The 25,967-nt window shown below is 32.1% G+C and overlaps 3 protein-coding genes, 2 long non-coding RNA genes and 2 other non-coding genes across 13 annotated transcripts; 2 read left to right on the plus strand and 5 right to left on the minus strand.

The window, feature by feature from the left end:
- The first annotated feature begins 593 nt into the window (after window positions 1–593).
- Window positions 594–4,014, plus strand: LOC108846903 (protein NPG1). Its single transcript, XR_008943167.1, has 6 exons — window positions 594–793; window positions 1,315–1,557; window positions 1,638–1,896; window positions 1,964–3,174; window positions 3,264–3,411; window positions 3,499–4,014. It is a non-coding gene; the product is annotated as a protein NPG1 (transcript).
- A 124-nt stretch (window positions 4,015–4,138) lies between these two features.
- On the minus strand, window positions 4,139–5,149 carry LOC130509022 (50S ribosomal protein L3-1, chloroplastic-like). Its single transcript, XM_057004560.1, is given in 3 exon segments — window positions 4,139–4,710; window positions 4,713–4,832; window positions 4,835–5,149. Coding segments are annotated over 3 exon segments (801 nt in total). The 5' UTR covers window positions 5,091–5,149; the 3' UTR covers window positions 4,139–4,285.
- Window positions 5,150–7,015: 1,866 nt separating this feature from the next.
- On the minus strand, window positions 7,016–7,345 carry LOC108845236 (polyamine oxidase 2-like). The gene has a single exon (XM_018618480.2). It carries the CDS (start codon window positions 7,343–7,345, stop codon window positions 7,016–7,018), a length of 330 nt encoding a protein of 109 aa, XP_018473982.1.
- LOC108845973 (polyamine oxidase 2) lies at window positions 7,329–9,303 on the minus strand. The gene is made up of 8 exons (XM_018619177.2): window positions 8,907–9,303; window positions 8,719–8,819; window positions 8,521–8,609; window positions 8,328–8,441; window positions 8,171–8,258; window positions 7,914–8,102; window positions 7,595–7,692; window positions 7,329–7,462 (listed from the first exon to the last, which is right to left on the minus strand). Exons 1-8 carry the CDS (start codon window positions 8,944–8,946, stop codon window positions 7,357–7,359), a joined length of 825 nt encoding a protein of 274 aa, XP_018474679.1. The 5' UTR covers window positions 8,947–9,303; the 3' UTR covers window positions 7,329–7,356.
- Window positions 9,304–10,033: 730 nt separating this feature from the next.
- On the plus strand, window positions 10,034–13,276 carry LOC108832918 (uncharacterized). Its single transcript, XR_008943536.1, has 6 exons — window positions 10,034–10,218; window positions 10,299–10,413; window positions 10,521–10,937; window positions 11,024–11,167; window positions 11,474–12,258; window positions 12,628–13,276. It is a non-coding gene; the product is annotated as an uncharacterized LOC108832918 (long non-coding RNA).
- A 3,267-nt stretch (window positions 13,277–16,543) lies between these two features.
- Window positions 16,544–19,619, minus strand: LOC108836673 (uncharacterized). 7 transcript variants are annotated; one of them, XR_008943175.1, is made up of 9 exons: window positions 19,408–19,615; window positions 19,190–19,325; window positions 18,951–19,024; window positions 18,323–18,464; window positions 17,530–17,875; window positions 17,307–17,429; window positions 17,146–17,224; window positions 16,948–17,062; window positions 16,544–16,870 (listed from the first exon to the last, which is right to left on the minus strand). It is a non-coding gene; the product is annotated as an uncharacterized LOC108836673 (long non-coding RNA). The 7 variants fall into 7 exon arrangements; XR_008943173.1 differs by having other exon boundaries at window positions 18,323–18,521; XR_008943174.1 differs by having other exon boundaries at window positions 18,323–18,413; window positions 19,408–19,614.
- Window positions 19,620–20,438: 819 nt separating this feature from the next.
- LOC108836674 (uncharacterized) lies at window positions 20,439–22,543 on the minus strand. Its single transcript, XR_008943355.1, has 3 exons — window positions 22,141–22,543; window positions 21,379–21,468; window positions 20,439–21,247 (listed from the first exon to the last, which is right to left on the minus strand). It is a non-coding gene; the product is annotated as an uncharacterized LOC108836674 (transcript).
- Window positions 22,544–25,967: the final 3,424 nt, after the last annotated feature.

Here is a 25,967-nt window from a genome sequence, read left to right on the forward strand (position 1 = left end):
ATAAACTTAACTTAAAAAAAGAACCACATAGAGAAAATACATTTTTAAAAATATACAAAATTAATTATTAAATAAATTAAATTAAATTAAATTTTAAATAGAACTTGTTAATTTCAATATATTTAAGACTCAAACAAATATATATAATTTTAAATAGTAATGATCACAATTAAATTTTAGGGTAGTCTACCTAAATTAAATATAATTCCAGTTAGAATGGATCAAACTTTGCAAATTATTACTTATAACTTCATTAAACTCATTGAACAATTTTTATAACTAATACTAATTATTTCTGTAGTTAAACTAAAACAAACATTAAAAAGCATAATAATAATCTTATATAAATTTTTTAATAATTAATAAGTACGATTTTTAAAATGAATAGTCAAATACATATATAACTTTTTAATTAAAAACATGAAAATTAATTTTAATTTCAGTTAAGAATAAGTTAAACATATTAAGTAATTTGTATTATTCATTTATTTCCCGCCCCTATACATAAAAACTAAAAAGAGTATTTAGACAAAAACAGATGTGTCTCTTTTCTGCAACATCCGAACCACGTACGGCTCCTAGCACTCCTTTTCGCTTTTAGACACAAACACTCTTTTAATAACAACAGCAACAATATTTAGACGAAAAAAAAAGAGAAAAGTCTCCTCTCTCATTCGTCAAACATATTCACATTTTGACTTTTTTTCCCCCCGGGTGCTCAGATCCGATTTCTCGCCGCGACTGCGCCGTTGATTCAATCGGCTTTCCTGGAACATGAAGGGGATGCTCGTTGGTACGTACGGTAGATTTTTCATTTTCATCGAAATTGGCGTCTGTCCTCTGATCGAAAATGACATGATCTGACGACATTCCAGTTTCATCATTTGTTTAGTCTCTTGAATCAAACATTGTTTTTTTGATTTAACACAAGAACTTGGAAAAATTCATTTTATCAGAATAAGAATATATATATATATATATATATATATATGTATACACAATGTGAAGAACAATAGATCAAAGAGAATGTAGTTTCGAATTGATTCCTAAGTGGAAAAAAAACGAACAGAAAAGTCAGAAAAATGACAAATGTGAAGACTTTTTTTTTTTTAATGTGAAGACTTTATGTCTTTGAAGTTCTGTTTTGGTGGGGTCCTTTCAGGTTTACCTTTAGATATGTAATATGTTCTCCTCCTCTTTACAATGTTGTGATTCTTAGTGAGCAAAAGGAAACTGCGTTGACCCAACTCATTGAATAATAGTTTATATTTGTTTCCTGTGGAATGAGTTGTTTATTGTTTTCAAGTGATGCAGTTGCTAGCTACGGTGGATTGGACAGAGATATTTGATGCGGTTTTAGTCTATAAAAAGGTTGAACAATGCTCGAGAATCAATCCAAAGAGTTTAGTGAGAACGCGGAAGAAGGTGAGATCACACGTCAGCTTTGTGCAAATGGGCTGTACATGAAAACAGCTGAAGTTGAAGCAAAGCTTGATGAAGGAAACATACAAGAAGCTGAGTCTTCTTTTGAAAGAAGGCTTATCACTCAACTCCGAGGTTTGTTTGTTTGTTTGTCATCTTCCAAACTCTTACAAGAAAAGATCTCTTGTCTCTCAACTTGTTTTGAATGCTTACAGGAAGCAAGAGCACTCCTTGGAAGACTAGAGTACCAAAGAGGGAATCTAGAAGGCGCGCTTCGTCTCTTTGAAGGTATTGACCTTCAAGCAGCGATCCAGAGATTACAGGCCTCTGCTCCTCCTCCTGAGAAGCCAGTTACTAAGAAAAACAAACCCCGTGACCCACTGCAGCAATCGGCTTCACAGCATGCTGCTAGCTTAGTCCTTGAAGCTATATACTTGAAAGCCAAGTCACTTCAAAAGCTTGGGAGAACAACCGGTAAACCCCCTCTTGACCTTAATAACATTTTGTAAATCTTTCTTTACTGTTTTTTTTTAATCTGCAGAGGCCGCAAGAGAATGCAAAAGCGTTCTTGATTCCGTTGAGAAAATCTTCCAGCAAGGGATATCCGATGCTCAAGTAGACACAAGACTCCAAGAAACCGTTAGCCACGCCGTGGAGTTACTTCCAGCTCTATGGAAAGACTCTGGTGATTACCAAGAAGCTGTATCCGCTTATAGACGTGCGCTTTTAAGCCAATGGAACCTTGATAACGACTCTTGCGCGAGGGTTCAGAAACACTTCGCAGTCTTTCTTCTACATTCCGGAGTGGAAGCGAGTCCACCGAGCTTAGGTTCTCAGGTGGAAGGCTCTTACATACCTAGAAACAACTTGGAAGAAGCCATTCTCCTTCTGATGATTCTCGTCAAGAAGTTCAACTCAGGGAAAGCGAAATGGGATCCGTCTGTGATCGAACACCTCACCTTTGCTTTATCTTTGTGTAGTCAGACCTCGGTGCTCGCCAAGCAGCTTGAAGAGGTAATGCCTGGTGTGTTCACCCGTGTTGAGCGTTGGAACAATATGGCGCTTTGTTACAGCGCAGCGGGGCAAACGAGTACTGCAATCAACCTTCTTAGGAAGTCTCTGCATAAACACGAACAGCCTGATGATCTCGTGGCGCTTTTGCTAGCTGCTAAGCTCTGCAGCGAAGAGCCTTGTTTAGCTGCAGAAGGGGCCGGGTACGCGGAGAAGGGTATAAACAATGCTCAAGGGATGGATGAGCATTTGAAGGGAGTTGGTTTGAGGATGTTAGGGCTTTGTCTAGGGAAGCAAGCTAAAGTCCCAGCATCGGATTTCGAAAGATCTAGGCTTCAGTCTGAGTCATTGAAGGCTTTGGATGGAGCTATAGCCTTTGAGCACAACAACCCTGACTTGATCTTTGAGTTAGGTGTTCAGTACGCTGAGCAGAGGAACTTGAAAGCTGCTTCACGTTACGCTAAAGAGTTCATCGATGTAACTGGAGGGTCGGTGTTGAAAGGGTGGAGGTTTCTGGCGCTTGTCTTGTCTGCTCAGCAACGGTTTTCAGAAGCTGAGGTTGTGACTGATGCTGCTTTGGATGAAACTGCAAAGTGGGATCAAGGACCTTTGCTAAGACTTAAAGCTAAGCTGAAGATCTCTCAGTCAAATCCCACAGAAGCTGTTGAGACTTACCGTTATCTTCTAGCTTTGGTTCAAGCTCAAAGGAAATCTTTTGGACCGCTCAGAACTCTTTCACAGGTTTACCAAATCTCTGTTCGGTTCTTTTTTTTTTGTTGAAATCATTAAAACCTTTATTCTTAATTTTTTTTTTTTAACAAATGTAACAGATGGAGGAAGACAAAGTGAATGAGTTTGAAGTATGGCATGGCTTAGCTTATCTTTACTCAAGCCTTTCGCATTGGAACGATGTAGAAGTCTGTCTGAAGAAAGCTGGCGAGCTGAAACAATACTCTGCTTCAATGCTGTATACAGAAGGCAAAGAATCAAGAACTAACTAAATCTCTCTTAAAAGTCACTTTCTTAATTTTGCTCATGTTTGGTCTGAATCTTTGGTATGTTCAGGTCGAATGTGGGAAGGAAGAAAGGAGTTTCAACCCGCTTTAGCAGCGTTCTTGGACGGTTTATTACTAGAAAATGATTCGGTACCTTGCAAAGTAGCAGTTGGAGCATTGTTGTGTGAAAGAGGGAAAGATCATCAGCCAACACTTCCTGTGGCGAGAAGCTTGCTGTCTGATGCACTGAGGATCGATCCGACAAACCGAAAAGCTTGGTATTACTTAGGAATGGTACATAAGCATGATGGACGTATAGCTGATGCTACTGATTGCTTCCAAGCTGCTTCCATGCTTGAAGAATCTGATCCTATTGAAAACTTCTCAACCATTCTTTAAACCATTTTTTTAATACAAAGATTTGTGATTGTTTCATTATTTATATGTAAAATGTTAACCTTTTAATTTCTTCAAACTAACATAGTTTTGAACTCAAAAGGAAATGCATACAACATGCACAAAAGAGTTGAGTCTTGTCTGTTGTCAAGATAACACATTTTTATACAAAAGATATGTTATTGTTTCATTATTTGTATGTAAAGTTTTAACCATTTAATTTCTTCAAACTTAACATAGTTTTGAACTCAAAGGAGATGCATACAACATACACAAAAGAGTTGAGTCTTGTCTGTTGTCAAGATAACACAATATGGTTGTAAACTCACCATCCACAAACTGAGCCAAGTCAAAAGAAGTGCTTACAACATAACACAAGAAAGGATTTAAACTCAAAAGTCCACAAAATGAAACGAATTCAAAAGCAACGCAACACAAACATAACACAATATCTGAGTCCACTAGTTCTTGGGGATATTAACTCCAACGATCTTAGCGGGAGTAATACGGAGGAGATTCCCAGGCTTACCAGGCAAAGCACCTTGGATCATAACAACATTCAACTCCTTATCAACCTTAACAATCCTAAGCTTCCTAATCTTCGTCCTCGTCCCACCCATCCTCCCAGGCATCTTCTTCCCTTTATAAACCCTCCCAGGAGTCGTCCCGGCACCAATCGAACCCAAAGCACGATGACTCTTGGAACCATGAGTCATCTGCCCTCTCTTGAAATTATGCCTCTTAATCCCACCCTGAAACCCTTTCCCAATCGTCGTCCCCGCCACGTCGACAAGATCTCCTTCCTTGAAAATCTCGTCGAAGACGAGCTTCTGGTTCGGCTCGAACCCTTCCACGCTCGTCAGCCTGAACTCCTGGAGATGCCGCAAGGGATGACGCCGGCCTTCTCGAGGTGACCCGTCTCGGGCTTGGTGAGCTTCTTGTCGCGGACGCGGCGGTACCCGACCTGGACGGCGTCGTATCCGTCGGTGGCTAAGGTCTTGACTTGGTCACGATGTTGCCTTCGCGGAACCCGACGACGGTCACGGGGACCACGGTTCCGTCTGGCTCGAAGAAAGACATCATGCCGAGCTTCGAGGCCATCACGCCGATTCCGGCTTCCATGGACATGGAGATTGTGAGGGTTCGTCGTTTGGGAGAGGGTTTGGTGAGAAAGGAAGAGGCTTTCGATGGGAGGGAGAATGAGGAGGATAAGGTTGTTTTGTGGAGTGAAGATGGGAAAGAAAGAGACGCCATTGTCATCGCCATTGTGAATGAATGTCGGAGCTTTACAGTGAAGAAGAGACGAGAGAGAGGATAAAACACTCTTCTTATCTTGTTCTTCTTCTCTCTCAGAATTTAACTTTATATCCCTAAATGTTGTAATAATTACAATACACGGCTCTTTTGTTTTTTTTTTTTTTTCCCAAATTGAAATATTTATAAAAGCCCAAAAGGCAAACCAGGGACAAGCCCAATTACAACAAAACCAAACACAAAAGCCCACGCACACACATGAGTTACAACAAGGAACTAGGCCCACGGCCCAATAAACCAACTCGGATCACCGACAGTCGAAACTCGTTTTCGACCCGAGTCCCGAAACCGATCTAACTCGCCACCGACGCACGAGCCTCCGCCGGGAAAGACTAGCACCGTTGCAAAGGCAGCGTCTCACCGGTCATCCGCGCGCGTACACCTACGCCGCTTTCACACTTCACAACCATAGCTTTTTCTTCCCGAGGATAGCATCAATCGATCCAAATAGATCGAGGTCTAATCCCTTTTCCTTGAAACCCCAAAGCTACTCCAAACAAACCCATCTACGCAACCATCGGAGAGCATCATCAAACCGCCGCGAGATCTCATCCGACAACCGTAAGAACCACCGCCTCCCTTTCCTGGAGACTCCGAAACGAACAAACCCGACACCCATAGAGCCACAAGAACCAAAAGACGTCTTCAAAAGCTAAGACCACAGAAGCCGGCGAGGCGAAGCAAACGAAGCCTCCATCCCCCCAGAGACAGAACCGGCGTCGGCGGAGTTCTCTAAACCTCCCTCTCCCGGAGAAAATTCTACCAAAACCAAAGATACATATCTCTCTCTTTTAGACCAAGCCACGGTTAACAGATCGATTATAACGGAATGGCCGGACCGGCGGTAGTTATAGGAGCCCATCCGCCGGCCGGAACCAGCTTTCTCTCTCTATTACTCTCTCAAGCTTTCTCTCTCTGATCTCGACTCTTTTGTTTCCACTTGCAATATCGGACCTTGAATTTCGTATTTTTGTTAATCAAGCTATTTCGACTACGCAATTAGTTAACCATTAAAATACTTGCTCCTTATATCTTATCAAATTTTTCATTTTCTTCTACCTAAACACCTTAAATTACAAAATTCGTTTGTTTTTCTCACCAAATTCAAAAATTTGATCTTAAATTGTGATTGAGAAATGACAGAAAAATAATTTAAGGATTTAATAGAAATAATAAATAAATTTTGGATGTTCACTTCAAAAATAATAATTTTATTAGAATTATACGATATTTTTAAAAACTAAATGTATATTAATGATGTTTAATTCATTCCGCTTAAAAAGATGCATATTTTAGATTTTTTACATATATTAATAAAAGATAACAAATTTCAGTATTAAATGCATAATTTTTTATTATTTATTTTATAATTTTAAATCAATAATAAATGTAATTATTTTTTGACATTTACAATTAATTATTATTAACTGGTAAATACATTAAAACATAAAAATTGATATTTTAAAATAATTAATTTTTAAAAATATGCATCTTTATAAATGGAGAAAATATTTGAAATAGTTTGGTCAATAAAATAAAAAGTTTCTTGTTTCATTAAAAGTTAATAAAATTTAAATGATGTATATGTGATTTAAAGTTTTTTTTCTTGAATTTTCGACTTGGGTGGTGTCGTTATAAATAAATTTTCTTTTGTTGTAAAGAATTTTTTTTTCTTACTTGAATTTTAAAACTAAGTTAATTTTCTCCTTTATTTATTCCAAATTATAATGATCAATTACTGAATAAAAACACTGGAAAAAGTTTAATACGATTCAACACTAGAATAATTATTGTTTTCCATACAATCACTTCATGTTTTTTCTAGTAATCAATAGAAATAGATAGCAGAACAGATAGACAAATGGTAATGGTGGAGTTTAGAGACGAGATATAAGAAGCGGAACAGAGGCAGGTCCTTCTTCACCCATCACAAGCTGAAACAGATCCAACACACGCATCATGCATTCCTCAGCAGCCATCAGTCCACTCGAATAAGCACCATGAACCGAGCCAGCGAAGCTCGAGCTCGTAGCTTCACCAGCAAAGAACAAGTTATCCACCGGAACCCTAAACCTCTCACTGAGATCATGAGGTTTGCCCACAACATCATAGCTATAAGATCCCAATGAGTTCCCATCAGATCCCCACCTCGACACTAGATACTGTACCGGAGCCATAGCATTGGGAAAGATTCTCTTCAGTTGCATGAAGGCGAAACTCAGAACACGAAATATGAAGGCGAAACTGCAGCATCCGCAACAAATGTTTCACCATCTTCTGTCGTTACTTTCACTCCATTATACTGTCTTAGGATCTTAGTAACCCTGAGAAGCAAAAGAAATAAAAGAATATACCACAACTCTTGAAAAAATATGCAAAGAAACCAATTGGTGATAGAATGGTGGTAAAAGTTGACTTGGAAAACACGAAAAATATGCAAAGGTTTGTGGTTTTACCTATGGTTTAGTCGAATATCAAGCCCTTTGGCCAAGGTATTGATGACAGGACGATACCCTCTAACCATAAGACCGTGTCCACCAGGAAGCATTTCCTCCTGCACATGTTTGGGAATGTTCAAGAAACAGTTTGTGATTAAACTCCAAGAGGGAGAGACGGGGCGGGCTCTGGGCCATGCGTAATGAAACATTTCTAACAGGCCTCCGAATTTTTTTGAAGAAAACTACATAGACATTCCCCAAAACTTTTTTTTTGCATAGACATTGCAATAGGCCCTCAAAATTTCAGGACCGGCCCTGTGGAGAGAATGTAACAAACCTGGTCCCAACACTGTACAGAGATGGTATCAGCATCGGCAGCAAACCATCCTTCCATGCGGCACAAGTACCATTGAATTACATTGTGTGCAAGCCCCTCTAACCTCAACTCGGGTTTCCTTGAAATCACAATTGAGAAAGCCTGAGATATTGACATGTCTGCATCCTGCTCATCCCTCACTTTCTTGACCTGCATTTTCAAAATTAAAAATATAGACTAACACAGGAATCAGAATATGAAAGAAGAAAGACACATACCTCTTCCAAAATCTTCTCAAATGTTACGCCAACCTCTCTTACTAACTCTTTAGGAACTTGATTGCCTTCAGTATCAAACAGAGCATAACTGCAGAAACCACATATTGAGTGAGTTTTTTACTGTGTCAAATAAGAATACAAAAAAATGCAAACAGACCTCTCAAGATCATGATCATACAAGACGGAATTGTCACCACTTGTACGATACAAGGGCAGACCTAGTCTCCCAATTACTGGTGCCAGAGGATTCTCTTCGCACACTCCGTGCAGCCTGTGTATGCTGGCAGAGTTAGCAAAGGTAAACCAAGAACTCAACAAACGAAAAGATCAAAGAGACATGTGAGATTTACCATGATGCACCAAGATCGACAGGAAAACCGAATGAGTAATCAGTGTGAGCACGTCCACCAATCCTGTCACGTGACTCCAGTACCGTAACCTAAAAGACAAAGAAACCCCACAACCATTGAGAAAACCTGAAACAGAATCTTACAAGTTTTGCAAACATGAAACTGCATTGGGTTTTGTTGTAATTAAACAACCAAAACCTGAAAGGAAGCATCTTGAAGAGTGCGAGCAGCTGAGATTCCAGCAAAACCACTTCCGACAACTATCACGGACGGTGACCTTGTCTTCATCCTCTCACCAACTGAAAAAAAACATTTTTTTATTACGAAAAAATTCAACAGCTACGACCAATACTGAAAAAGAGTGATCAGTTAAAAGAACAGAATACCTCTATGCATTTGAGGATCAGAGTTTTTTCGCGACTCCATGATTTTTTTTCTTTCAATTTTTGATAAAACGATTAAGCTCGAGATTATTAGAATTACGATTGTTATTATTGTTATTACTACGCTGGGGAGAAAAATGAAGGATGAAGATGAGAAGACAAGTCGTGAAGTGGCTTGAAATCGAAGATGAACAAATTAGCCTCCCAAACAAATTCATGCGGCTTCTCTTTAATGATCAGTGATGATCGTATGCGCAATTCAAGCGAAACAATGGAGACTAGAGAGAAAGAGCTAGTGAGACACAGAGTTGAATGGAGAGAGAGAGAGAGAGAGAGAGACAAGAGTCCTAGGTTTTCTCGCCTTCGAGTCTTGAAGTCGCGTAAAGAATTTGTTTTACCGCAGAATTAATAACGTCGGGACTTAGAAATTTTATTAATTTATAGATATTAATTTACAAAAGCTTTTTTATAGATTTTTTTTTAATTTAAGATAGTACTAGATTTTGACCCGCGCTTTCAAAGCGCGGGATTATTTTCTTTTTAATTTCTATTTATGAGAGAACTTCTTTTTGTAAAATATGAGATTTAATATTTTATATTTGTTTATAATACATTTATAATTGTTGTCTTTGTATATTTTAAAAGCGCGGGTTTGTTTCTTTTAAAATACTTTATAACATAATATTTTATTTATAACATAAGTTTGGGTTTGGTATATATCAATAGTTCTTTTATATGTATACGATGATAAGTATTGAGATATAAAAAGTATATATAATATCAGGTGCTAATTTATAATTTTAAAATACACATATATGTTTCAAATAAATTAAATTTATCATTAGGATTTTGTAATATAAAAAATTATAATTAGGGTAAATGAATAGAGTAATTTTTTAGGGTCATAATTGGGCTCTAATTAATCCATAAATAAATTACTCAACAATATAAACTTATGGTAAAAGAACTTAAAAATACAGAACACAAATTGAATGAGTCGGCCCAATCCAGCTGTATTTCCTCATCTGAAATTGACCGTTCACATTTTTCAAAGTTAAAAAAACCAAACGAAAGAGTTGACCAAAAAAAAAAAACCAAAGGAAAGAAAAAACAGATAAGCCTTGAAACGATCGTCACTTTACATCCGTTCATTTATCTAAAGTAAAAAACCGAAAGGAAAAAAAAATCAGATAGACCTTGAAACGGTCGTCTTCTTACCTACGAAGGATCTGTGACTCCGAAATCTTAAATCCATGGTGAAAATCGAAGTTCTACGACATATATTTGCGAAAGACAACCTCGTAATCAAGTTCAGGTTTCAATTTCTTTTACAAAAAGTCAAAGCTTTGCTTTTTTGGTTGAAAGATCCTTACAAAACGGGTTTTCTTTTCACAGATCCTAACATGCAGCTGAAGAGTTTCTTATATCTGCTCTGTTTTGAAAGAAATCGGAAGGACATCGTCCTAATTTTTATGGAGAGACTTTAAGAGATGCGAAGGTTCGAACAAAGGTAACCGTTGACAAAGCTTATCCTATACTTCTAAGAAATACTCTGAGATTTCGATTATGCTTAGAAAAGTCATTGACGATAATATATGGTTACTGTGTTTGCCTCAGAGGGGAAAGAAACACTTACTGAAGACAATCGAGAGAAGAGCTTCCTTTGCTTCCACATTTTCATCGATTGAAGATCCTAGTGTAGAGCTTCGGAAGAGAAGCAACTGCTGTTGACGGAGCTGTAAAGTCTGAGACAGCAGCAGCAAACATGGAGACCTTAGATCAAATCCATGAAACAGAGGATTGAAGGAGCAGAGAAGAAACAGAGACAGATGATGTCTTTCTTGGCTATAGCGATGCAGAGTCATTCTCTGTATCAGTTTCTCAAGCAGAGAGATATGAGACTTAAGGATCTTGAGGCGGAGGAAGAAGAGAGAGGAAGAGGTTCTTCCGTGTCCGAACTGGAAGCTCTTGCTTTGGAGATGCAAGGCTATGGAAAAAGAGGAATGTGAAGGAAGAAAAGGATATGTTGATCTGGTATAATCTATTTATCTTCATCCTCTTTTATGTTTTTTTATCTTTTTTTATCAGACCCTTTGATACGTCTGGTATGTACACAACAGCATGATGATGACGACATTCCAAGTCGAACCAAAAGGACAGGAGGAGAAGGCCAATCAGACGTGCAGTTAAAGGTTTAGAGACAAAACTTTATTCAACTGAAGGGCATGTGACAGAGACATAACGACAAAGCAATAAGAACCCAAGTAAGTGCATTTTAAAACCTTGTAACTTTAGTAATTAGGATTCGAACTGAAACTGGTAGATAGGAAAAAACAGGAGAATGTTTGATGATATGTGGATTGAACTATACATTTTCTACATGTTAGTATTGATAGAAAAAACTTACAGTATCTAATCTAAAATGACTAAAATATTTACCAATTAATTTGTTTTCATCAAGAGTTCCAGACAAAACAGTTTGAAAGTCGGCCAATGTAAGATACATCTCATCATTCTTTTTGGATGACTGAGTGACTTTGGATTTGTTTTTTTTCCTTCTCTTGATGCAGGTTGAAGTTGCAGAACCTCTGTCCAAACTTGGTCTCGAGTTCACAATCTTTGGCATATACGATCTTCTTCTCAGGGTGTTACCGGATATCCAGACAAACAAAACATCTTCAAAATATAAAAGATAAGTTATTCTCAGAAAGTGTGTCTTTTTTAGATTTTATGAGACATTTTTTGTTATTTCACTGTAGTGAGTTGACTTAATAGATACAATTCAATTCATATAAAATACTTAAACTGCTTACTTGAGTTGATCCAAGCAACTCATGGATTTTCTTAGTGGGGTATTGCAACCACTTATCACGCTGCCCTTGGTTGCTACCCTCCTCCTTACTTTCAATGAGCATTAGACTTTTCTCATCTCCAGTGTCCCTTATAGTCCAAAAAATTTTGAAGTTAGTATGCAAGACAAAGAACTACCATAAATAAACAATAGCTTATGCACTTACATATCTTTAAATGCGTCTGCATCTGGTATCGTAGGGTTGATGATCATTTGAGAAGCATCATAGGAGTTAGAGATTTGTAGTTCTCCTGTTGCCGATACCATTTAGTAGTGTAGGAAGTAGACAGTGTTGTTTAGTATTTATATTCATATCTATACTATTAAGAATGAAATCGATAGGAGTTCAGATATGTACCTCTAAACTTTCCAATTTTTGCAAACCTCAAAAGCAAAGTAACCATTCCATCGTCTTCATTGCATGCAGAATGAAGAATGTCGGTTAATTTGCCCCAAATGCAGCAAGGTAGCCTCACATCACTTATGCGCAATATATAAATAAAGGTTAGTTATAATCTGTTTTTTTTTTAATTTCTTACGGCCGTTTTAGATGTTACAAAACTTACTTCATGTCTCTTAGGATGAATTCTAGTTTTTTATGCTGGTTCCCCCCAGAACAAAGAATGGTTTCGACATCACCACAATCCAAAACTTGCCCCAGCACATCTGTTAAAAAAACATTGAAAATAAATAAATTGTAGGAAGTATATAACTAAATTTATAAAGTATAGCTGTAAGTCTTTACCAATTAGTAGATTTTCATCAAGTGTTCCATTCAAAACTGTCTGGAAATCAACCAAATTAAGATACAACTCATCATTGGTGAAATTGGACCGAGTCACAGCTGTTGCTTGATTGAACACAATCTTGTAGGCATGGTTGGTAGTGCGAAATGCTCCTCCAGCAGGTCTAACATGGAAGTTTCGGACATTGCGCCATGCTCCAACAGGAAGAAGCCTTCCTTTACTCTCAAAGTAAGTTTTTTTGCAGCTTCCATGGATTTTATCCCCCTTGTACATGTTACAAAAAAAATTAGAAATATAACATCAATAGACGTTTGTTGTAAATACAAAAAAAAAATCATAAACAAATAAGAACAGAACACATATCACCAAGTTAGGATTGCTTACATTTTCATCAGAGAAGACGAATTCGATGGTTTCACCACCTTGATTAATGTTCCGTGTCCAGGAATGTAGGACCTTCACATGAACAACCTTGTTAGTGTGTCTTGGTTTCAACTCGCTGATAGGGGTGATTTCTTGAGTAGCAGGTTTCAAAGCCATTTTTTTTTCGTTTGAGGGAATGAGTTTGGTGAGGAAGAGACGTAGGTGCATTTATAATAGGAAGAGAGAACCGGTCGTAAATTAGGTATTTTGAAAACTTGCAGGCTACTCAAAATATCAAAGAGATTTTAATAGTTAATAACAATTAATAATAGTAATAAATGTAGTTACTATTTTGTTAAGATTTTTATTTAGTGAATTTCGTAACACGCAATCAAGATTTTTACAATACAAACTTGCCGGATATTTAGGAGTATAATGGAAAGGAATGGATTCAATTAAAATTATAGTTACAATCGATTTGGTATAAGGAATATAGGGAATATTATGTGGATCAAATAATAAATGCTTGCCAATATTTTAGGAGTATAACGGAAAGTTAATTATGATTTGAAAAATCATAATTATAATATATTTGGTATCGAAATCATTAAATGTAAATTACATTATCGAATTTAAATATATTTATTTAGGAACTACGAAATTATGATTATAGAATTTTTATTTGTTTGAATAAATTATAATTACAAATTTAAATTACTTAAATAATAGTATATAATCAGTAAATGATTATGTAATTTAAATAGATTTTAATATATTCATAATAATTGAAAAAATATAGATATGTAGTCTCTATATCAATTACATGTCAATTTTCATGATTGGTTGGACAAATGAATAGAATGTATTTGTTTAAATTTCGTTGGGCTGGTCACTTTTTTATTTCAATGGGCTGAAGTTGCTGTAAGGAGAGAGTACGATGGGCCAAAATAATATGTCGCTTTTGATTGGTTAGAGAATTGGCGTTTTCATTTAAAAAAGAAAGGGAAAAATAGGCAGTGGCATTTGGCTGTAAATAAGTTGAAAAGATAGGGGCAGAATCCTATGAGGGATTCTGCTTTAATAGTATAGATTTATTTAAGATAAAAAGTATATTTGATTTTAGTGTATAGATATTAATTAATTTTATTGATTTATAGATATTAATTAATTTTATTAATTTATAGATATTAATTTACAAAAGCTTTTTTATAAATTTTTTAATTTAAGATATATTTATTTAAGATAAAAAGTATATTTTGATTTTAGTGTATAGATATTAATTGTTGTTTTTTTTAATTTTGACACATATTAATTTTATTATATTATTTGGTGTATATAATATATATTGCATAGAACTTAAATGTGGTTTTAGATATAATATTACTGAATCTATCAAAAAATATATTAAGTGTTAAAAAAATATAAATATAAATCCATTGTGAATATAAAAACAATATAATAGGAGGTTCTTACTTATATTATAAATTATAAATTATTAATTTATAGTTTTAACGAGACCATATATTTACATAAAACTTTCTAAAATATTATTATTATATTATTTTATCGATTTATATCAAATTTTGAACCGGTCCAAGTTGTGACTGACAAAATTTATTAATTTATAGAGATTATTAATTTATAGAGGTTTTACTGTATTTCGTTGTTAGCAATAAAAATTAATATTTATCAATATGTATATATTAATTAACCCTTTTTTGAAAGAATTAACATTTTCTTTTGCTACTTATTTACTGATTGTTTTCCAAACAAAACATTATGTTATCTATTATATCTATATAATAGGTTAATATATGCGTCTTGTACAAGCGCATGGTGAATTTATATGAAATTATTTAAGAAGACTGTATAGAAAATAAAATTTATATTTTTGATCGAATTAATATTTTGACCCTTAACAATTTTGTAAAACAATTTTTGGTTAATTACATAATTTGTTTACTGATGAGCTAATCTCATTATAAAAAAAATAATTAGATCAAATAATCACTTAATACATAAGATTCTAACGTTTAGACAGAAGAGTCTGAGGCCTACTATTTACTTATAATGAAACTATGTCATCTCGGTTCTATATCAGAATTTAGAAATTTAAAAGTTAATTATGGTTTTGAAAACTTTATGTTCACGTGCTAATATATCCTATTTATCTTCAGTATTTTTTTTGTCGTTTTTTTTTTCATTTTGGTTATTGTTTGATATAATATTGATTTTGAAGTTTTTTTATTTTATTCTTTTATTTTGGCTTGAGATTTTGAAAATTTTTAAGATTAATTATTAAAAAGATAAATACTTAGTTAAGATCCGCGTCTTATGTATAATAAATATTTTATGTTTATTACGTATATTTATATTTTCTGCATATTTATGAAAAAATAAATAATAATTATATATTAAATAACTAAAAATCAGTTACTATTATGTAATAAATTGGCGTGCGCATATAAATCAAACGATCACTCTTGTTGTTCGCAATCATTTTAGGGTAAATAAATCAAAACAATCAATCTTATTTATCATATATGATATATAATTAAATTTAAATGATATTAACATATATATAATATACTTTTATATGAGTATTTATTAAATGAGTTTCTACTTATATGTTTTTATGATTGTTTGCATATTTGTGTAACAAAATTTTACACCAACGAATTTTTTTAATGTGAGATGTTTAGTGGTTTCAATAATTTATGATCATTAAAAAAAATGTAGATTTCAAAATTAAAATATTAACTTTTCAATATATGTTCAATGCTTATCAAAATATAAGTATGTGTTTTCATATGATGTATAGTTTAATTTAAGCGATATGTATATATAGATAAATATATATACATATTAACATAAACATCTATTAAAATAAAATTATTTATTCATTTAGTTCTATTATCATTGTATCTTACTATAGAAAAAAACCATGCAGCATAAATTATTCTAACATAATTAAAAACGAAAAATATAATATTAATATTTGAAAAACAAAATAACTAAATTGTGGATCCATAATATTTGTAAAGTAAAAATAACCATTCGCATATTCAGCTGGAAAACAGTATATATTAATAAATATTCAAATAGTGTAATATTTTAAGTAATTCATAATTGTTACTAAAATTATAATGAAACTATTAAAATAAGATTTTTGAAAAATAAATTTGTTTTATATGGTATATATTTTACTGAAAACTATATATATGTATATAGTGTATTAAAATTTCAAGGCAAATATATTTTGGTATCGTTTTGTAGTGCATCGTTGACTGATTTATATCAAACTAGGGTCGGTCCGCCCTTCGGGCGGGATGTTAAAATTGAACAAATTTTAGGATAGTTAATAGGTAATGAGTGGTTAATTTGAATTCGTATATAGCTAGATTTGCAAGAAAATAAAGAAAAAGTGTATGTAGTTGAAGCAAAGTAGGTGATTTTGTAAGATTTATTAGTATCATATTAGATTTTTTTAGAAGATTAGTGGTTTATAGATTTTATAAGGATACAAAAATTTAAAGACAATCATGCACTACTGAATTACTGATTTTAACTTCCTTAGTAAATTTATATAATATTTGTTTTGCGATGCTTAAATATTAATTCAAATCACGTTTTTACATGTTTTAATAAATCTCATAGAAAATGCAAAAATGATGTTACCATAGTTCCAAGTGTTAGGTAAATATAAAATAAATGTTGTATATCCGAGTGAATATTCATAATATTTGAAAAATTAAGACGGTTATAGCAGAATAACTTGACCCGTTAAACAGCTAAATGCAGTCAAAACACCACATAGACTTGCACTCGATCTTATTGATGCAACGATTTTTTTTAAGGAGATTAGAGTAACTGTGATATGTGAAAGTCTCGCGACTTCTTTCAGAGTGTCCAACATCATCATCTTGGGACTTCTCAGTAGGCATCTCGGTGGTTGCACGGAGACCATTTAGTTCAGTTACCTTCCCACGGCATAGAAACCATGCAGTCTGCAAATGTATCAGTCAATAACAGGAAACTTAAAATAGAGTTAGAGGAGAGTTGTAAGAATAAGATTGAGGCTAACCTCGGGGGTGAACTCAGCACATAAGCATCAGCTCTGGTAGTGTTATCGACTCAATCTTCTTGACACCTCCATCTTGCTTATAAGTAGAGGACTCACTGGCGCAGTTTGCATCAGCCTGAGTAAAGGAAAGAGAAAGGTGAGTGAAACCAATTTCAAATTGACAAATCAAGAAGCCAGAGACAATGCCTATATACTAACACTTTCAGGTAACCGACGCCTGTGCTACTCTCCTTGTCGAAGGAGAAAGTTCAAGAAGCTGAATTTAGGAAGAGTCGGCCTGCAAATAAATAGTTCTTGTTAGACGCTTATGTGAATGACTATATATGTAAACGCATAGAATCAGATATTCATAGCTATACCTCCAACCATTTTCGTATTAATGTTTGTCACAACTATGACCTTTGGCTTAAAACCAGTCGAGCCTAATTTAGTACGTAGTTGCACGGCAAGGCCATTGAAAACACTAACTCACCGTTTTGCAACTGCATGGTATAAGTGTATAAAACAAACCTAGATAAATGGCCGGAAGCAATAATTTATTTTTGAGAGTATAACAACATAAAGGGGATACAAAGGTCTGACCTGTGAATGCGGATGACTGCCATAACACGTTGAGTGGTCTGGGTTTCTTTATTGTAAGTTGTATTTATTCCCATGACTTCACCTAGGTTATCTCTGGAACTAAACGTTAGGAGTTATGTCAATTTATGTAAATCTATAAATTAGCAACGACGGTCTAGATCACAATATAAACCCTGGTGCTTCTATCCCGACAAACAATGGCTGAAAGAGGACTTCCGAGCAGAACCTTTCTGCACCAATCGGGATCACCTGACCATCAGGGAGCTCATTAGTCTTCTCGATTGTAAAGCTTGATTTCGCTGTCTCAACTTCCAGCGCCACATAGGTAACTTCTCCTTGATGTCCCCTGTAAGAGATTTTAAAACATCTCAGAATGAACAAAGTAACATAAAAAAATTCACCAGAATTTTAAAGCAAACAATCATATAACATCTAAGAACGAAAACATAAAGAAATTCACTTGAATATAAAATCAAACGAACTTGTATGTATATATACAAAAACCACCACCGCCTTTCGGGACGAATCAAAGCATTAAAGACGACATCGTGGGAGTGAATCAATGGAATGTGATATTGGCCAACTTAATATATGCATATCTAGAGAATTTGTTGACGACTAATTTGCTCATCAATAAGCTGTCTGGTATTGGTCATTATACAAAAGAACAGCTTCAAGTGGTTATCATTTGTAACTCGTGCCCAAAAATAAAACTAATAGTTGTACAAATAAAAGAACACATAATTCATGATATGATGAAACAGAAGGAAAAACACAGAGATATAATACATACTTAGCCATCATTTGAGCTCGTCTGCCAAGATCTTCACCGAAAGAATAGCGATTGGCCCCCAAAACGTATCGTAAGAATTTTACTCTTTGCTCTTTCCCCAAATAAAATATAACGAATACTGTTTAGCCGTCTGAAACATTATCTTAGATCAAAGGTCAAAACTTTAGTAGAGGAAAGCAGTGAAGATATGGTTTTTTTTCTACAAAAACCACCATTCCATGTAAAACTATTCATGTCTAGGTAGATCAACAAAACAAAATAAAACAATAGAGGCAGAACCAATGCCAAATATAAACATATCCAGATCAGAATGTATAAACTACATATAGAATTCACACTTTAACTTGCATAAGCATACGGGGAAAATCTATATATATGTATAGTATACATTAAGAAAGAAGGCAATATAGTATACATTAAGAAAGAAGGCAAACTCCTTAAAAAGACTGCACTTTAATGTCTAAGAAGCTAAGAGTAGAAAATAAGCAGAGTTGGGATTAATAATGAACTCCTCAATGACAGGCTGTCCTATTAAGTTATTTTACCAAGATTTATTAGTAAAGCTTTCAAGTAGGACGAAATCTGCCCTAAGCATGTAACCAAGAGGACTTACGTTAGAGATACTTACGTATATATATGAATCTAGATCAAGCCCAGAATTATGATTCCCTTCTTTCCAGATATGAACGAAACCTTCAAAATCTGAAAGTCAAAACAATCGAGGTTACTTGTCCATCTCCCAGTGAGCATCATAGTCATAGTCATCTGAAAACAGATTAGATATTTCCCAGGATTGATAAACAATGAGAAACCACTGGAATGATCTAACACAGATCTAAAAAAAAAAAACAGAACAATCGATCTTACATTCACGTCAACCGAAATTATATCAACCCACATGAGCTCACCACCACGCTTGACATTTCTCGCCTCCCAGAAACGCAGCAGCCTAGCCTCGACGACGGATGTGCAACCACCGGTCTTCAAGTGGGAGAAGAAAACTCTTGAATTAGCCATAAAATCGCGATTCAGTATATCGACAGAGATATAAATAGAAGATGAATTTTGATAGGAGAAGCACTCACATATTTATACCGATCTGACACCGTCTCAGAGTGAAGAATGCATCATTCAAGATCTCTTTGTGGGTGATTGAATAAAAAGAAATCAAGACGAACCATAACTCCGCCCGTTTCATACATGGAGAAGCAAATCAAGCGTCACTCGTCGCCGGCACAGGAAAAGGGAGAGACGACAGGGTTAGAGCGAGGCGCTTTGTCTCGGCCCAGTCTATGTATTGCAAGCGTAGAGCCCAGTAGACATATAATGAAGAAAGCCCATCAACTAACGCTTCTAAATGAAACGATGAGTTTAAGAAGAATGGACATGTGTCAACCTGTCGGAAGCCGAGTTTATGCGCTAGCGGCTGACGTGGCTTCACCAGAAGAGAGTAAAGTGAACTTTATATAAATATACTAGTGGTTGGCCCGCCCTACGGGCGAGATTGTATACTAAAATTTATTTTATATGAGTTTTTTTTTTCCAATTTTATGAAGCATTATATAAACTATTCTAAATAAAAAGCAATACTATAAACTCATAAATAATACATAGAGTTCTTGAGATCATATTATTTTTTCAATAAATGTTTTTGGTTTAAATTAAAAATAACAGTAACATTCGTCATTTTGTATACAGAATACAAAAGTAACATAAGTGATTCAGAAAAATGTTATAGCATATATTTCTTTCCTTTTATTTTTTACTTTGACTTAATAAAATAAATTCTGAAGTTGAAATTTAAAAAAAAATTGTTCCAAGAATTTTGAAGTTTAAATATTCTTACACCAATTAGTTTTTACATGATAATAAATTAATCCACATGCAAACTAAATCAATGAAAATATAATAGAGAAGTTTAGAAAAATAATTATACCTAATTTTTAAATACTATATAAATAGTTTCAATAATATCAAAAAATAATAGTTAGTATTTTCTAATTTAACAGCAAATGATGGTTTACAATATATATTTATTTCATAGAATGATTATACTTTGAATGAAATTTCAGTTAATGTTTTTTTTAATTATTATAGCTTTTGGTGAACTTTGAATGAATTTTTTTCTCACGATTTTAAAATATTTTTAAAAATTAGTATTTTCTAAACTAATAAAACATGATACTTAGAAGTATGAGCCAAACTGTTAGATTAGTTGAAATTTGTTGGAATTTTTTTTTTTTACTTTACTTCCATACCACTTTAAATCAGATAATCAAAAAAAAAAAGTATGAACCAAATGGTAACTAAACCGGGAAAAACGTAAATATGATGTAACCATTAATAATCTAGAAATGAAGATGAACTTTCGCATATATCTCCTCAAACGTTCCCTTCTCAGTTTTTATTACATAGTAACATCGGAAACTTTTATACATATATATAGATTACATAATTAAATGAAATAAAATAATCAAAGAATATATTAACTTTATATTACAAAAATCCCAAAAAGGCACAGTACACAGAATATTCATGGAATGTCACACCCTCATCGACACATATGTAATTCACAACATGGTAAATGTTCTCTTTGTAACAAATTACAGTCTCAGAAAAGTCACATATGCAGTAACATGCTTGTCCATATAAAACGCCAGAAATCTATATCAGGAGAACAACTAATTAGCATTGATGTTACAAAATTGTACTCTTTCCAGTCTCAATCAGAATCTCCACAAGAATGGTTTCCATCATTTATTTTGCCAAGTCCTCACTGGTTCTTGTATCATAGAACAACTTGTCATTTTGTTCCTATTTTCCGGGACCTTGGCTCTGCATCTTCCCACTTCTACGTGGCACAGTTTTGAGGCTTAGACTCATCTTTGCAACTCTCTACCGAGTTTCCAACCACATGATCTTTGTCTGAAAATTGAAAAACCTTTCATCTTAAAATTGCAACGACCATCAAAAAAACGCTTTCAAAGCTACAAAGCAAAAAACAGTTAAAAGATTCAACAACCAAGAATACTTGAAATCTAAATAATTAATCTTACATGCTATCATCCTTTTAGGAGAGTAAATCTTGCATAAAGAGAATTCAATACACCATAGCTCTATCTTCAAGCACCAGTCAGAAAACCAATCTACATGTGTAAAGGAAAAATTTTATATCAAGTCGGATTCACAGAAAGAGAAACTGAGATAAAAAAAATGAAGAGAAGACAAATATTACTGTATAGGGTAACATCATTCTAGAGGATGGAATACAAAGTTAAATCTAATATATCAATCTATTACTCTAAATGCAGATAGAGACGCGAGATCTATATGACTTAGATAGAAGAGTTGTTAAACATAGAAATGGGACATGAATATTGTGATGTGACAGAAACAAACCAGGCTTAGAGGGAAAAATATTCTATGTATGTGTATACATAACATAATTTTCGTCAATGGTCAGTCACTCACATGTGAACCATTCTTTCCTTGAGTCCAAAAAAAAATCATCATGAAGTCTAAACAAAGCGTTAATAAAACAAAAAAAAAGACTCATCAACCGCTACCATGATCACTTACCATCATTTTACTAATTTGGAGAAAAAGCCGTATTGATGGTATTAAGAATCCAGAGAGAGGACTCGTAATCGTAAATAAGAAACTTTGTTTGCGAAGATTTTGTTCAAAACAATTAACAGTCTCGTTTTTCACAGGAATATAATAAACAATTGGAATTTTCAGGACATAGTAATTTAGAGAGAGAACTGGTAATCTATGTAAGAATCTATAAATAAGAAGACAGAGCTCGCCGGAGTTACCTTCTCATCCAGGAAAAGCATATTAAGGATCCTGTATAACCGTGGCTATTCATCGCAGAGAAGGGACCGTTTTATAGTGGCGATAAGTGGGATGAGTAGTGGGTAAGTAATAAATGAAGAGTCTCAAGGAAGAAACGGACAATGTTACAGAGGCTCTCCTCTGAGTTTGAAGGAGACGAAGGGCGAGGGAGGATAAGCCAAATCCAATTTGCAGGAGCTAGAAACCCTATAGGAGATGGGCCAGCTAGTATGAGTCCACAAAACAAAGAAAATTAGTAGCCCAAAAAGTTTAATTAGAACAGAGATACACTGATCACGTAAAAAGGAGAGGACAGCTGTCATGAATTGCCCTATGTTCCATGATGACGTGGCACAAGGAGATGCCAGAAAAGTCTATTTTATATATATAGACTAGATATAAGCCCGTTGCGTTGCAACGGGATTTTTGATGTTTTAATTTAGTAAAGAACATAAAGTAATAATAATTTTATTATAATTTTATGATTGATTTGCATATGTTGTGTGAGATTTATTTTATAATTAAATTTTTTACATAAGTTCAAGTTAAAATTTTATTTTATAATCATGATACATAGATGAATTTTATTTATTTATTTAATAGATAGTTTTTATTCATGATTTTTATTAAATAATTTATTATATTTTTGAATTTTATAATTTAATTTTGTTAATATTTTTTTTAAAGTTGCTTGGTTCTTCAAAGTTGATAAATTAATATGATGGCAATTATATATTTAAAATGTGACATGTTCTAATATATCTCATAATTAAAAGAATATATATTAAGATATAACCACAACAAAAATTTTAGAAAGTAATTATTAATATTATTTAATAGTAATGTTCCATTTTTGAAACCCTAACCAAAACATAGTTGCAAAAGATTATTTGATAACAATTTGTTTTCTAATATTGTGACATGTGTTTTAAATATGTAATGATTAAAATATATGTACCATGAAAATAAAATAAACGAAGTTTGAAACAACTAATTTTAAAAATTATTTAATGTTAAAAAAACAATTTTAAAATTATTTAATAGTAACTTGAAGAAATTTCCTATTTCAATTAACAGAAATAAGGGATTTGAAAATAATTTATTTAATACTAATTTTCTTTTTCTAAAATTTTAATGAAATCTTATCATAAGACTATATTGAGCCTAGTTTTTCAAAATTAATAGGTTACATGATTGTGACACATGACAATTATATATTTAAAATGTGATATGAGTTAAACTATCTCATAAATAAATAAATATATACTAAGATAACAAAAAATGATTTCTGTTAATAGTTTATCATAAATATTATTTAATAGTAATTTCTATTTTTAAAATTTTAAACAAAATATAATTGCAAAATAATATTTGATGATATTTTTATTTGTATTTTGAAATTTGTTAGAATATTTTATGATTAAAAATATATATACTACGAAACTATAAATTAATTTCTAAAAAAATATTTCAAAATTATTAAATATTAAAATTTAAAATATTTAGTAGTAATTTTAAGATAACTTCTATTTTAAAATCTTTTAGAAAAATATTTGTAAAATAATTTATTTAATAATGAATTAAATTTTAATTAAAATATTATTTTTCTATTTACTCTAGTTTTTAATGCACATTTTTATCCTAAATTTTGTTAAAGAAATGTCATTTACTAAATTATCTTTTTCTCTATATTCTTTTATTTCGTAATTTTCATCTCTTTTGAACATGTTTTTTCTAATACATATTATTAACATAAAACAAAACTAAAAACTATCAAATATTCTTGTTGTTGATATAAAATATTTTATGGAGCATTGAATACATAATAATGTAAGGTTTCCAGTTTTTAAAGTAAATAAAAAAATTGTCAAAATACTACATTCATATTATTACTTTTCATGTTTACACTAACCACTATTATATTTTCACTTTTAAAAAGGAAAAAACCATTTTTAATCCTAGAATTAACGTTGACCAAAAAAACTAAGGTTAACTAATTTAAACTTAGAATTTAGATTGAGTGATAGGGTAATGTTAAGAGTTTAGGTTTAATATTTTTACATATATAAAATTATATATGAAGTCTTTAATATAATAATAATTATTTAAGAAACAGCATTTGCATTAATAAACAAACATTTTTATAGAGTGATAACTACTACTATACAAACGCCTAATCATTATTGTGGCAATAATTTACGTAGGCAGCATGACAACAATGACAAAAAAAAATCAACATGAGTTTGTAAGACGAAAAGAATATCCGAAGATAAGGAAACAGAACCGTACCTTGTATTTTTCTTGAATCAATAATTATACTTGGTGATCAAATATGAGGGAGTTTAATTATATATATATATATATATATGCGAATAATTGTAATTCTTTTTAGTTTATGATCTTTTTAATTAGAATTTGAATAAAAGAAAATTAACATTATATAGTCTTTTACATTTTTTTGGTCTAAGATTTCTTTAAAAGGATAACTACTATGAAATATTTCTTGACAACTTTTTATTTCTTTAAAGTTATTTTTCTTCATGATTTGAATAAAGGAAAATTAACATTAAGCAATTTTCTTGGTTTAAGATTTTTTAAAAGGATAACTACAATTAAATATTTTTTACATTTATTTTTTTTTTATGATTTATAAAAGGAAAATTAGTGTTAAATATTGTACAAACTGATTTTGTTTAAAACACATGTCACAATCTTAAACTTTTAATTATCATGTGTCGCCATCATGTTAATTAGTAACTTTGAAAAACAAAGTTTCATTGGTCTAAGATTTTTCCAAAAAATATAATTACTCTCAAATATTTATTGACAGTTTTTTTATTTCTTTACAGTTATCTTTTCTTCATGATTTCAATAAAGGAAATTAACATTAATCAGTATTTTTTACAATTTTTTTGGTTTATGCTTTTTAAAAAAGATAATTACTATTAATTTTTTTTACATTTATTTTTTCTTTATGATTTTAGAAAAGGAAAATTAGTGTTAAATATTTTACAAATTGATTTTAGTTTAAAACACTTGTCACAATCTTAAAGTTTTAATTAACATGTATCGGGATCGTGTTAATTACTAACTTTGAAGAACCAAATTTATTATAATAATAATTTTTTTTGTTTAAAATTCAGAAAAAAGAAAAATTCTGAAACAATTAATATTAAATGAATTTTAACTTTTAAATAATTTTTACAATTAGATTATTCAAAACTCGTATTTATTATATAAGTACATATATATTTTAATCATTATATATTTAAAACACATGTAAAATATTAGAAAAATTATTATCAAATAATCTTTTACAATTATCTTTTGTTTAGAATTTTAAAAATTATTGTATATATATATATATTAATTATGAGATATTTTAACAAATATCAAAATTTTCAATATATAACTTTCATGTGTCATAATCATGTTAATTAATAATTTTGACATGTGTTTTAAACTAAAATTAGTTTGTACAATATTATCTTTTGTTTAGAATTTTAAAAATGGAAAATTACTATTAAGAATATTTATAATAAGATTTTTAATTATGAGATAGATTAACACATGTCACAATCTTAAAGAAAAAATAACTATGAAAAATAATATTAAATAATTTTTAACTATTAAAAAATATTTACAATTAGATTATTCAAAATTCGTTTTTATTATATAATTACATATATTTTTAATCATTATATATTTAAAAACATGTTAAAATATTAGAAGCAAAATTACTATTAATAATATTTTACAATTATCTTTTGTTTAGAATTTAAAAAATGGAAAATTACGATTAATAATA

This window comes from Raphanus sativus, chromosome 3 (genome assembly GCF_000801105.2).
Source record: "Raphanus sativus cultivar WK10039 chromosome 3, ASM80110v3, whole genome shotgun sequence".
NCBI lineage: Eukaryota > Viridiplantae > Streptophyta > Magnoliopsida > Brassicales > Brassicaceae > Raphanus > Raphanus sativus.

What these genes read in the sequence shown, in the direction of transcription:
- LOC108845236 (XM_018618480.2), bottom strand. Translation starts at nt 7,345, where the DNA reads ATGCAACTGAAGAGAATCTTTCCCAATGCTATGGCTCCGGTACAGTAT.
- LOC108845973 (XM_018619177.2), bottom strand. Translation starts at nt 8,946, where the DNA reads ATGGAGTCGCGAAAAAACTCTGATCCTCAAATGCATAGAG. An exon ending in TATGATCATGATCTTGAGAG is followed by an intron (nt 8,259 to 8,327) that starts GTCTGTTTGCAT and finishes TGGTTTCTGCAG; the next exon opens with TTATGCTCTGTTTGATACTG. An exon ending in TTGAGAAGATTTTGGAAGAG is followed by an intron (nt 8,103 to 8,170) that starts GTATGTGTCTTT and finishes TTGAAAATGCAG; the next exon opens with GTCAAGAAAGTGAGGGATGA.